The sequence below is a fragment of the Phocoena phocoena genome, chromosome 15 (genome assembly GCF_963924675.1).
Source record: "Phocoena phocoena chromosome 15, mPhoPho1.1, whole genome shotgun sequence".
Taxonomy (NCBI): domain Eukaryota; kingdom Metazoa; phylum Chordata; class Mammalia; order Artiodactyla; family Phocoenidae; genus Phocoena; species Phocoena phocoena.
Genome location: NC_089233.1, coordinates 87,565,535 through 87,577,905, shown reverse-complemented (window position 1 = coordinate 87,577,905; position 12,371 = coordinate 87,565,535). Strand labels below are relative to the sequence as shown.

The 12,371-nt window shown below is 66.3% G+C and overlaps 1 protein-coding gene across 1 annotated transcript; it reads left to right on the top strand.

Moving 5' to 3' along the window:
- The first annotated feature begins 9,602 nt into the window (after positions 1 to 9,602).
- Positions 9,603 to 11,492, top strand: SOX18 (SRY-box transcription factor 18). The gene is made up of 2 exons (XM_065893071.1): positions 9,603 to 10,064; positions 10,210 to 11,492. The coding sequence occupies exons 1-2, from the start codon at positions 9,707 to 9,709 to the stop codon at positions 11,019 to 11,021; spliced, it is 1,170 nt and encodes a 389-aa protein (XP_065749143.1). The 5' UTR covers positions 9,603 to 9,706; the 3' UTR covers positions 11,022 to 11,492.
- Positions 11,493 to 12,371: the final 879 nt, after the last annotated feature.

The following is a 12,371-nucleotide window of genomic DNA, read 5'->3' as shown; positions in this document are numbered from 1 at the left end:
CGCGGCCGTGCGTGGGGGCCGCGGCGCCGAACCCGCGCTTTCCTCCCAACACCTCGCGGGGGCGGCCAGGGTCCGACTGCGCGGGGCCGAAAAGGCACGCTGGGGTCCGTCCCCTCTCCCCGCCCCATGAGCCCTCCTCCGCCACCTTCCGCTGGCCGACCTTCTGGGCGCTCTGGCCGGGATTGTGGCCTCGGGGACCCTCGGAGCATGGTCTAGGGGGGGAGGGTCGGTCCTCAGGCTGGTTTTCCGGGGTTTCTGCATGCCCACCCCCAACCCCCAGCACTTTGTCCTCCTTTGCCCTGCGGAGAAATCAGATGGGGACTGGCCTTGAGGCTGGCTCCGTAACAGTGACCTACTCCTGGGGGCTGTGCTGATGGCCCAGACCCTGCCTCAACTGGTGCCTCCGCCAGGGTTGGACTGTCTGGCACGAACCCTTCTTGGCAGCCCAGGTGATGCTTCTGAGAGGCCTCTCTTGATGCTCACCTTTCTGACTGTAATCTTAGGGACCGGAAGCTGCTTTGAGGTTTCTCGGAGATACACCCGCCCACTCCAGAGGGGAGAGGCTGAGTGCTTTGCTGCAGGCTGACCGTGTGGTTGACACGCTCTCCCCTGTGCTCTAGCCTTTGTCAGAAGCCATGGCTGAGCTCAGCATCTCAGGATGCCCTGTCGTGGTGCTTGGAGGAGGAATTTCCTCCTATCGGTCCTCGAATCAGCTTAACTTTGTCTGTTGGGGAGGCCTAGCTGGGCAGCCTCCTCTGTCCTGGCTTTGAGTGAGGGAGGCTTCTATGTGTGGGACTGGATTGGATGTTTCAAGCCACAGAGACTCTAAAGCATGACCTAGAAGCTGGTTAAGAAGGAAGGGCCCTGCCCCTTGTCCCCCAGGGGTGGGGCCCTGGGGTTTTGTCCTTTCTCCTCAAGTGGCAGAGCCAGCCGGATAGACACTGAACACTGGGCACACAGAGGAGAGCAGGGGCTTGGGGACTGTATTCCAAGGCTGCAGAGTTTGTACCTCAGCCCCTGTGACCGTATCCAAGCTGCCGAGAGGGACAGAGGCGGCCGCAGGACAGGGACCAACCTGGGGAGGTGGGGGTGGGCAGAGATGGAGACAGAGCAGGTCTGGGAGCTGAGGAGGGGGACTGGGTCGGGTGGGAGGGAGAATAGGACAGGGTGTCAACCTGCGGGTCAGGAACCAACCCCCCGGCAGAAAGACTAGTGGGAAAGACTCCCGGTCGCCTCTGCATTGCTCTCTAGGGGACACGTATTGTCCCGCAGCAGGGCTGGGACTGACCACGGCACAAAATAGAGGCACCTTGTGTCACAGCCATCCTGCTGATACCCCAGCGTCCTGCCGACGCTCACTGCTGTCACTGCCGGGAGCTGCAGCGATAAAGAAGCACTTAGGTTCTATATCACACATTTTAGAAAATAATTTGGTAACTGTGTTTCGGTGTAGTTGGTTTCCATGGTAACCCCATGGGCTTACTTTGTGCGCTGCCTTGCAACGTGGCACCAAAGCAAGGACAGGGAGGCGAGGAGGGGCTGTCAGCTGAGCACCAAGGCCCTTCCCCGGTTCAGCCAGTGGAAAACCCAGACTGCCCACCTCAGGCCCTCGTCCTCTTTCATGAGAAGCCAGGTGGTCTCTACCTCTGGAGCTTCCGGCAAGGGCCACAGAGACAGCTCGTCAGGAGCCTGACGTGTCTCAGAAGCTCTCGACTAAGGCCACCGAGGCTGCAGACAAAGGGAGACCAAGACGCCATGGCGCTCGAGAAGAGTGGCCAGGAGGTGGGGCGTCCTGCGGGAGGAGGGCCCAGCCTGGGGAGCCTGGCCCCGGGCAGGGCAGGTGATGGGGAAGGGGGAGTGGACAGGCAGGCGCGGGTGCGTGGCAGGGGAGGTGGGGTGCTTCGCAGCTGGGGACCTGCGGACCACGGCCCTTCGGGCCGTCACGGGAGCCCTGAGCCCTGACACGGTGCATTCCAACGTGGAAGCCACCCCCACGCAGTGTCCGGGCCGGGTGACCCGCCTTGTGTCCTGCAGGTCCCACAATGAGAAGAGGCCGCTAGGTGGCAGGAGTGAGCCACAGACGGCCTGCGGGCCAGGTGGCCACCACCCTCCCCCACCCCCCAGGAGGTCCAGTTGGTTCTGGCCACAGCCTCGAAGCAGCCCGGGTGGGGCTGTGTTTAGTCCTGGAGAGTGACCCTCACGTGTGGGGTTTGTCGGTGGGTCCCACCCTGGCCAGGGTAGCACTGACCGACCAACCCCAAAACCGCCGACTCCCCCACCTTAGAAGTCCCTGGTCCCAGGGCCCCTCGTGAATTCACAACCCCCAGAACCTTGCTCAGGTCAGTTACGGCCCACCCAAGACCCCTCGGACCCTACCCAAACTTGGGAACTTCTTCCTCCAAGGAACGTCCCCCAACAAGCTGCCTGGGCCCCCAGACCCTCCCGCGCCCTCAGAAAGCTGTGCCTGCAGGGTGATATCAGGACCGCGAACCTGGCTGTACCCACAACAGGGTGCTCACCGGGGCTCCAGACCCCATGTCCTCTCTGCTGCATCCAGGGAGTCGGCATACCGCCCGAGTCACGTGGGGGCGGGGGGGATGCATGAAGCTGCCCACGTGTGTGCACGCTGGGCATCGTACAAACCACACGCCCAGGGGCTGTGAGGCGTCTGTCTCCCCAGACTGCTCGGCCGGCCAGAAGAACCAGGCCTGAGTTCCACCCTCTGCTGCGTCCCAGCCCCCAGACACCTACTGGGTAACGGAGGGAACGTGGCACCCTGGGGGGAGCTGGAAAGAACTTACGCCTTCACCTTCTGGCCACCCCCAAGCAGGGGAGCCCTCAAAACACCCACCCCGCACCCCGTGAGAGGCCAGCCCGGGACCAACTTGCCTGCTACTCTGGGCTGCAGCCCTGACACACAGACCTTCCTAGAATCAGGTGGGGCCCTGTCCCCACGACCCCCAGCCCCTCCACTTCCTCCTGAGATGGGCCCAGGAGGGGCAGCACTGGGCCATGGAGAGTTGAGGGCCAGGGGCACCCAACAAGGAGGTGCCAGGCCGTGTCTGGAGACTGTGAGCCATGAGCAGGGCTCCTGATTAGAGGTCAGAGGTGAAGAGGAATCAGCAAGGAGCAGGGACAGAGCCCCCAAGGGTAGGGGACAGACGAGCTCACCTTCCCAGACCCACCCAGCCCCCTTACTCCAGGATGCCCTCCTGGACACCCCACCAGTCCACCGCCAGGGGGCCTCCCTCCGTCCCCGCGATGGTCCCCAGGGAAGCGCCTAGTAGAAGCCCCGTTCCTGCCCCCACCCTGGGGCTGACCTCCCAGCTCCCCCTTAGGGCTGTGTCCCCTCCTGCAGGGGTCTTCCACGCCTGACCCCTTTATGGCGAGAGATACATGGGTCTGCCCTCAGGAGTCCTGCGCCGTAGGGAGCCTGGCCCTGCCCTGGGGGCTCTGAGGGGGCAGACACAGCCCTGACAGGGGTCTGGGGATATCCCAACAACACGTCCAGGGTCCATCCCCCAAGAGACGGGCTGCACCTTTGGCCCAGAGGCCTGCCCCTCCCCCGTCCTCAGTGCACGGAAACATCGGAAGCTCAGGCCATTAATTTTTCTATTTGTGTCCCCCACCACTTGCCCGCCCAAAGCCGGCCATGACCCCAGCAGGTCGAATCTGTGCTTCCCTTCTGGCTGGGACAGGGGCCTCGGTGGGAAGGCCAGTGCCGCCAAACTCACACGGAGACCGCTCCCCGTCTCCCCATGGCCACGGGGGCGGGGCGGGGAGATCTCTCAGCCCCAGAAGCCCCCACCCCTCCCCTGTCACCCTGTCGGCAGCTCTCCCCCGACACGGGCACCCAGCTGTTTCCGTACCCTATTTCGTCAGACCCTCCAGCCCACCCTGGGGGCTGCAGTTCCCCACCACAGGGGCTCTGTGGAGCTCAGACCCCAGCCAACCCCATCCAGGCCGCCCTCAGATCCCGGCCTCTGAGGTCAGGCAGGGCAGTGACCAGGGACCAAGTCCAGCACGAGTCCCCTGTCCCATGTGCCAGCACGTATCTCGGCTCTGCCATCCAGCCGCCCCCTCTCTGGGCCTCGGTCTCTCAGTCTGCGGAATGGGAAGAACCGCTGCCCCCAGCAACCTCTCGCGGAAAGTCCCCAGCCCAGCCCACAGCCTTGGCCCAGGCCCAGCCCCCTCCCCCAGAGGCAGAACTTTGGGGGAGGCAGGAGGCATCCCCCAGAGGCCAGCAGCAGCCGGCCCTGGCGGCCTGCTCCAGGCTTGCTCTAACAATGCGCTTCCCCCACACAATTCCCAGAAACAACGCCCTCCCTGCCCTGCCAGCCCGCCAGCCTGGCGGCCACCCCACCCTCCCCCTCCACAGGGGCCCCAGCAGCCGCAGGGTCAGGGGCTCCGGTGAAAGCAGGGGGTCTGACTCACAGGGGTCCCCAAGGCAGTGCCTCCTGGCAGTGCAGGCACACCAGCCCTGCCCTGGTGGAGAGAGACAAAGGAAACTCCTGGGAGAGGCAGACTGGGGGCCGAGGAGCCAGGCCTTGGGAGGTGACCTTGGCCAGCCCCACTCCCACAGCAGACCCCTGCCCTTCTCTCCTAGTGGTGAGTTGGTGAGTCCATCCTTCTGCCTGCAAGGCCCATCTCCACACAGCAGCTGTGGGAACCCAAGCCAGATCACACCCCTCCTCTGCTCAAAACCCTCCCGAGCCACCAAGTCTCCTTCAGATAAGAAAGCGAGACCCTCCCAGGCCCCACACGGCCCCGGGTTCCCTCTCCAGCACAGGCCCCTGCCCCAGGGCCTTTGCATGTGCTGTTTCCTCTGCACAGAAGACTCTTCCCCACGTGTCCCCTCATTGCTTTCACGTGTTTCCTTCAGGGTTGGCTCCACAGTCACCTCCTGAATGGGCAGGCAGTGAGCACCCCTCTCTCCTCCACAGCCTGGCGCTCCGGATTCTGACTTGTTTGTGGATTTGTTGATCGGCTCCCTCTCCAACAGGGCGGAAACTCCCCACAAGCAGGGCTTGGGGCTGTTTTGTTCCGCTGCTAAATCCCTATCTCCTGGAACAGGGCCTGACCCACGGTGGCGTCAATAACCAATCGATGGATGGATGAGTGGATGGCTCCTGGCCCTGAGCAGGAAGGGGCAGATGGTCCCCAGGAACGCAGGCTGCCCCCCGGCCAGCTGGCAGCCCCAACCGGTTGGACCATCAAAGCCATTTGTCACCAAAGCCAGGGCAACAGCCGAAAAGAAACTCACAGCTGCCGTGCCCACCAGGCCCCATGGGCCAGTGACCGACCACCTGGGGGGCTCCGCCCCTTCTCCCCATGCTTCCCAGGGCCAATGAGAACGGTCACCAGAGCCCAGTAGGCGAGAAGACGAGCCAGGCCAGCCCAGGGCAGGGCAGTCGGGGTGGGAGCCCGGGATACGCAAGTGTGCCAACACACAGTCCCCCAGGCAGGACACGCAGAGAGCCCCATCTCTGCCCCACCAAGAGCCCCTGAGGGGGACCAGGGCACCACTCCTGGAGAACCGGGGCCGGGGTCACCGAGGTCTGAGCAAAGACAGCCTTCCCAGAGGCTGCCCGGGGCCCGGACTGAGAGGCATAGGGGGGTGGACCCAAAGGCAGGAACACGGGGCCTGGCTGGCCAGCTGGGCCGGACAACTGGACAGACAGAGTGTCTGGCGCCTGCTCAAACAGGCTGGCCCTCCTCTCAGCTGCGGCCTTCCTTCCTGAGCTGGTGTTTCCTGGCTCCTCCCTGCTGTTGCCGTGGAAACCAAGAGGGGCCTGGGCCCCCGCCCCAGCTTCCCACGGAGCCCCCGCTGAGCACCAAGCAGGGCCCACACAGGACGCAGGTCGCTGGATGACGAGCGTGGCCCCGGTGCCCCAGGGCTCGCCGGGCTCAGCACCCCAACTCCCCTCCAGCACGGCAGCCCGGCATTCGGAAACGCTTCTTCACGACCCCAACACGTGGGACGCCCACAAAAGTGACCTAAGCCAACTGCCCACAGCCCGCCTGACCCCTGAAGCCACCGTCACGGGGTCCTTCTCACACACGCTGCATTCAGTGCCCTCCCACCCACAAGGCCCCTTCAACCCAGAGAAGCCCCCCGCCCATTTGTTCCTGCTGGCCCAAAGTACTCAGGGGCGCGCCCAGTCCCTGCGCAACAGCCCTGAGACCTGCAATGGTACCATTCTCTCCACGCGCCCAAGGCCCACGGGGCACCCCGACGGGCACGCTGGCACCCCAGCTCCCGCAGCGCCCAGCTCTTCTGGGACTCCCAGGTCCCACGACGGGGGCAAACCGTGCACTGACCCCAGCACTCCTGAGAGCACTGCCCTGCAAGCGCGAGCACCGTGCCAGCTCCCTCATAGCCCCGTGGCCCTCTGCACACTGCGCCCGGCACCCCAGGACTGAGCAGGAAAGCATGGGTGGCGCGAGCCTGGAGCCCCAGGCCTGAGCCCCAGGGTCCACCAGGACCAGGCCTGCCGCTGGGCGTGTGCCCACTGGGTTCTAGGCCATCGGGTGCTCTCCCCAGAGGCCACCCCCATCCCCACCCGCCTCCAGCCTTTGGAGCAGCTGCAAGGACAAGCCGGAGGCCCCGGGCCAGTCCTGGAGCCCTGGTCTCCAGGACCACAAGGAAGGGTCTGAACTGGGCGGCCTGGCTCCAAAGCCGAGGTGTCAGGAGACCAGAGACCTCTCCACCTGGATGAGCGTCTGACAGGGACCCCAGCCCCGCCCTCTGGGACCAGGAGGATCCTGCCCCACCCGACTCAGTAATTGGTCCCAGCCCCTGCTTCTGCCCCTGCATTAGCCAGGCCTGGGCGGCTGGGAGCCTGTGAGGTCTATGCCCCGGGCAGCAGCGCCTGGGAGGTCCGCCACCCCCAGGGCCCAGCCAAGCCCCCACTCAGAGCCACCGAGGGGATTACCCAGCATCCCTTGCAGGCTTCGACCAGAGCCTAGGGGTCCAGTCCAGGCTGAGGGAGGGAGCGGGCGGAGGGCCAGGAAGGCAGTGTCCACTGGACGCCCAGGCCAGACCCCGCTCACAGAGCAAGCTTGCCCGCCCTCCCACCTTCTGTCTGGGGAGATGCAGGCTGCAGACAGGGCCCCCCCAAGGGTGGGTGGCAGCAGACCTGGACCAGGCCAGCCTGAGGGGGGTCCTGGAGACGTAGGAACGCCCCCAGACTGTGGATGGATCAGGGGCCACAGCTTGGTAGCCAGAGAAGTCTTGGGGAACCCTTCCCTTGGTGGGTGTCCAGGGCCAAACCTCCACTCTACTCCCCGCGGGGCCCCATGTCCCCATGGCAGAGTCCAGCCTCACCCCCACACCTGGGCAGACAGACACGAACACACAGACCACACACCAATGCACAGACACGCACCTTGGATGCACAACTGGCCACACCCATGCCGGCCCTCCTACAGCCCCAGGGGGAACCCCCCGCCCCGAGGCTCCAAGGTCAGGGCCACCCTGCCTGCAGCTCCCACCCCTCTGTCTTCCCAACTGGACCACGGGCCGGAGCCACCGGCCCTGTGCCTGCCGGGCAGCACACAGGGAAGGGTAGCCTGACCCCCAGGAGGTGGGTGTTACCCCGAGAGACGCTCCCCTTGCCTTGCCCAGCCCTGGCCCACAGGACGTGACAGCCGGACACCTGAGTTCCACAGCCCAGCCAAGAGGGAGGGTCACTGGCTGGCGCCAGGAGAAGCGGCCATCCTGGGGGGTGGGCACTGGTGGTGAGGTAATTCTGGGCACTGTGGCCACTGCGCTCCCAGCAGCTTGAGCAACTCAGCTGTCAGGGGCTGCGGGGGGCCAGGCAGGGCCCCTAGGGGAACCCAAAGTCCATCCCAAGGTAGGGTACTTGAGCAGAGGAACCGGGAAGCCTCCTTCCCAAGCCCAGTGATGATAATCCCAGACCCACTGCTGCCCAGGCTGAGCCAGGCCCTGGTGACCCAGACCACACTCAGAAGGCTGCAGGGAGAGGCCCGTCGAGTGCTGGCCCCTGGGACCCATCCTTCAGCCTGGAGGGTTCCTCACACATCTCTCCCCACCAACCCCTGCAGGCTGCCCAGTCCACCCACCTACACTGGTCAAAGGGGAGCTGGCAGCACTGGGAGAGGCTGTGCACCCGCCCACCCCCAGGCCCCCCGTTCTTGCCTGCCTCCCAGGAAAAGCCAGTCTTCCCCCGAGACCCAAGAGGACCCACCTTGACTATCCCCAGTGCCCCAGCATGGGGTCAGTGTCCATGAATTAGGTGCCAGGGCCTGGGAGATCTGGAAGCCACCCAGGCCTACAACCACAGGACCTGCCCTGGGGACAGGGTGCACGCCCAGCGGCCCCCAGAGGACCCCTGCAGGCACGCTGGCCTCTCCCCAGGACAGCTCAGGAGCAGCCGCTGGGGCGAGCTGTCAGACCCACAGGGAACCCACCCCACTCATAAGCACTGACTGTGGCCTAGAGGGACTACCAGAGACAGAGGACCCAGAAGCTCTGGCCACACAGACCCAGGGTCACCGACACCTATGGTCACGCACGCACCATGGAGCTCCCAGCACATGGGGTGGGGCTCCTGATGTGGTAGTGGGGCTACAGAGCTCCCAAGCTACGAATGGATGTGCAGGAGGGAAAACTCATCCCAGCCCCAAAAGAACCACCCTCAGCAGGAGGGGCAGGGAAGGGGCCTGCCCTGGGGGAGACGCCTCAATGTCTGCAGCCCAGATCCCCTGCTGACGGGGTGGGAGGGGACTGCAAGGAGGCTAGAAGCTCCTCTGGAAACCCTCTGGGGTCGGACGGCCCAGCGGAAGGCCCCTCTTCCCCCCATCTGCCCCAACTCGAGGTCCAGCCTCATTCTCTTGCTGCAGCGCTGGTCTGGCCCGCTGGGTAACCAGCTACTACTGGTCCCATCAGGCCCGGGGGAGGGAGATGAGGCCCGGGGCTCCGCCCACTCTGGACCCCTCCCCTCCGGCTCTGCTATGGGTCCGGGGCATCTAAGCTCTCCGTCCCCGTACTCAGCTGCGACTGGCCCGGTTCCCAGTCGGTCTGGGAGTGGGGGGGGGGGGGACACGGAGACCGTCTTCTCCTTTAACCCCGTGAACAGGCCCGGGGTGGCGGAGGGTCTCCGAGCCCCCAGCGCTGAAAGTCCCACGTGTGGGTGGAGGGTGGGCGAGCATGATGCCCCGGGGTTATCCAGAGCAGCTCCCCCAAGACACAAGTTGCTTTTCCCAAGGCGCCCTTCCCTTGGAGCCAGCCTCTGGTTGGGGAGGCAGCCTTCCCCACTTCCTCCCCGGGGGCTCTGACTCGTTGCGTGTGTGGGTTCGTCTCTGAAAGCCTGACAGCCCCCAAGAGGACGCCCCCTGCCAAGCTTCGGGTCACATCAGCCACCCTCTCCCACTCAGGGGGTCTCTCCTTCAGAGGGTGCGGGGGGCGCCGCGCAGAGGAGGCAGAATCCGGCCGGGCCGAGAAGAAAGGGAGCCCCCGGGAGGAGGGGGCGGCCCGGGCCCGCCCCGCCACGCCCCGCCACGCCCCGCCCCGGCCGCCACGCCGCCCATTGGCCCCGCGCCGCTATATCTGGGCGCCCACCCGGCGCGAGGCCACCGCCGTCCCTACCGCCGCCCACCCGCCCCACGCGTCCGACCCCGACGTGCCAGCTGCCCACCCTCCGCGCTCCCGCGCTCCGTTCCGCCCAAGCCGCGCCCAGCTGGAATGCAGAGATCGCCGCCCGGCTACGGCGCACAGGACGACCCGCCCGCCCGCCGCGACTGTGCATGGGCCCCGGGCCCCGGGGCCGCCGCTGAGCCGCGCGGCCTCCCCACCGCCCCCGCCGCGCCCGCCGCGCCCGCCGCGCCTGCCTCGCCGCCCAGCCCGCCACGCAGCCCGCCGCGCAGCCCCGAGCCGGGGCGCTATGGCCTCAGCCCGGCCGGCCGCGGGGAGCGCCAGGCGGCCGACGAGTCGCGCATCCGGCGGCCCATGAATGCCTTCATGGTGTGGGCGAAGGACGAGCGCAAGCGGCTGGCGCAGCAGAACCCAGACCTGCACAACGCGGTGCTCAGCAAGATGCTGGGTGAGTGGCTGCTGGGCGGGGGCGGGGACGTGGGGGGTTGGGGCGGGCGGGGCGCGGGGGCACCTCACTCCAGGGCGCTCGCGGAGCTCGGCGGTCCGCCTGCCCGCCCGACGGCACCCGGCTGACCCGCGCCCGCGGCCCGCAGGCAAGGCGTGGAAGGAGCTGAGCCCGGCGGAGAAGCGGCCCTTTGTGGAGGAGGCGGAGCGCCTACGCGTGCAGCACCTGCGCGACCACCCCAACTACAAGTACCGGCCGCGCCGCAAGAAGCAGGCGCGCAAGGCCCGGCGTCTGGAGCCCGGCCTCCTGCTCCCAGGCTTGGCGCCGCCGCCGCCGCCGCCGCCGCCCGAGCCCTTTCCCGCGGCCACCGGCCCGGCCCGGGCCTTCCGCGAGCTGCCGCCGCTGGGCGCCGATTTCGACGGCCTGGGGCTGCCCACGCCCGAGCGCTCGCCGCTGGACGGCCTGGAGGCAGGCGAGGCCGCCTTCTTCCCTCCGCCCGCGGCGCCCGAGGACTGTGCGCTGCGGGCCTTCCGTGCGCCCTACGGCCCCGCCGAGCTGCCCCGGGACCCGGGCGGCTGCTTCGGGGCGCCCTCGGCCGAGGCGCTCAGGACCGCGCCCGCCCCCGCCGCGCCGCTCTGCGGCCTCTATTATGGCGCCCCGGGTGTGCCCGGCCCAGGCCCCTACCCCGGCCCGCTGTCGCCGCCGCCCGAGGCCCCGCCGCTGGAGGGCGCCGAGCCGTTGGGGCCCGCCGCCGACCTGTGGGCCGACGTGGACCTGACCGAGTTCGACCAGTACCTCAACTGCGGCCGGACTCGCCCCGACGCCGCCGGGCTCCCGTACCACGTGGCACTGGCCAAGCTGGGCCCGCGCGCCATGTCCTGCCCGGAGGAGAGCAGCCTGATCGCCGCGCTGTCCGACGCCAGCTCCGCTGTCTACTACAGCGCCTGCATCTCAGGCTAGGCCGCCCGGGGCGCCGCGTGTCACCGTGTCACCGCTCTGTCTCTCTCGCAGGCGGAGTTGCCGCTGCTCGTCATAGCCCCGCAGGAACCGGCAACGCCGGGGCTTGGCCGGGCGGAGGGCGCCCCTACGGGGCGGCCCCCACACGTCCCGGGGCTTGGCCGGGAAGCCCAGGCCTAGGACGTGTGGGCTGGCCCTGCCAGGGCTAAGTTTTTGAAGCGCCTAATCCTTTTCTTGCCGTGTATTTTCTAGAACTAGGCTGTATTTTTTATTTTGCCTTTTTTATATACATGAAACAATATATTTAATTTTTAATTAAACTTTTAAACTTTTTCTTGCAAGGGGTTTCAGTGATGCAAAGCACCGATGTAGCAAGGGCTCTTTAAATAACGTTCCTTTGCTGTAAAGGAGGAGCCGGGAGCTGGGTGCCCCAGGCGAGGCCACAATAAAGCGTGAGGCGCCTCTCCTTTCCTCGGAACTCCCGCGTCTGTGGTCGCTGGGGGTGGGGAGCAGTCCCCCCAGGGCCCTGGGCTTGCCCTTCCCTCCAAAGTCCAGGGAGCCTGACTCGCAGCTGGGCCCCACAGCATGCACTTCTCCACTCTTCCAGGACACCACCCCAGACAGCCGATGGGAGGCAGGGGGTGTGGGCACTCCCCACCCTGCCAGCTCTCCACCCCCAACCCCCATTTTAACTCAAGCCTCGTAGCGGTCAGACTACACCCAGAAATTCCTTCCACACCCTCACCCGGGTTTCACCATCCTCATCTCATGCTGAAAACAACTTCCAAGCCCAGTGAGTGCCCAGAACCGCCTCTCTCTGAAGGAGGCTGGTGGGGTTGACGCCTGTCTGCAGACGTGACATCCTGGGACTCCCATCCGTCATTCTCTGTCAACACAGTGTCCCCAGAGAGGGCAGCACCGTGACAAATCCACACTGCTTGCCAGGGTGATGTGTGCGGGCTCTACCAGTGACACGCGGTCAGTGACCAGAGCAGGGGAGCTCAGGCCTCACATCTCGAGCCTCCACCTCTGGAACCCATCACACTAGCCTTGGGCCCTCTCCCAGCAGGACCGGACACCCTGTTTTCACTCGGCTTCCTTGCTTCCACTAGCGCCCCCTCACTGGGGAGCCCATGGGTTCAGGGAAAGCTGGCGACAATCATCTTGGGCGATTCTTCTCTCCTGGGACCGGGTCCCGAAGTGAGGCCTCTGTACACGCACACCCTTCTCAGGGCCCGACGGATCTTCCAAACCAAGATGAGAGGTCGTGTCCCCCTGCCTGGCCTGCCCCAGCGGCATATGGGGGAGTCCCGCTGATCTCTGACGACTCTGATGCAGTGCGTGCGCCATGGG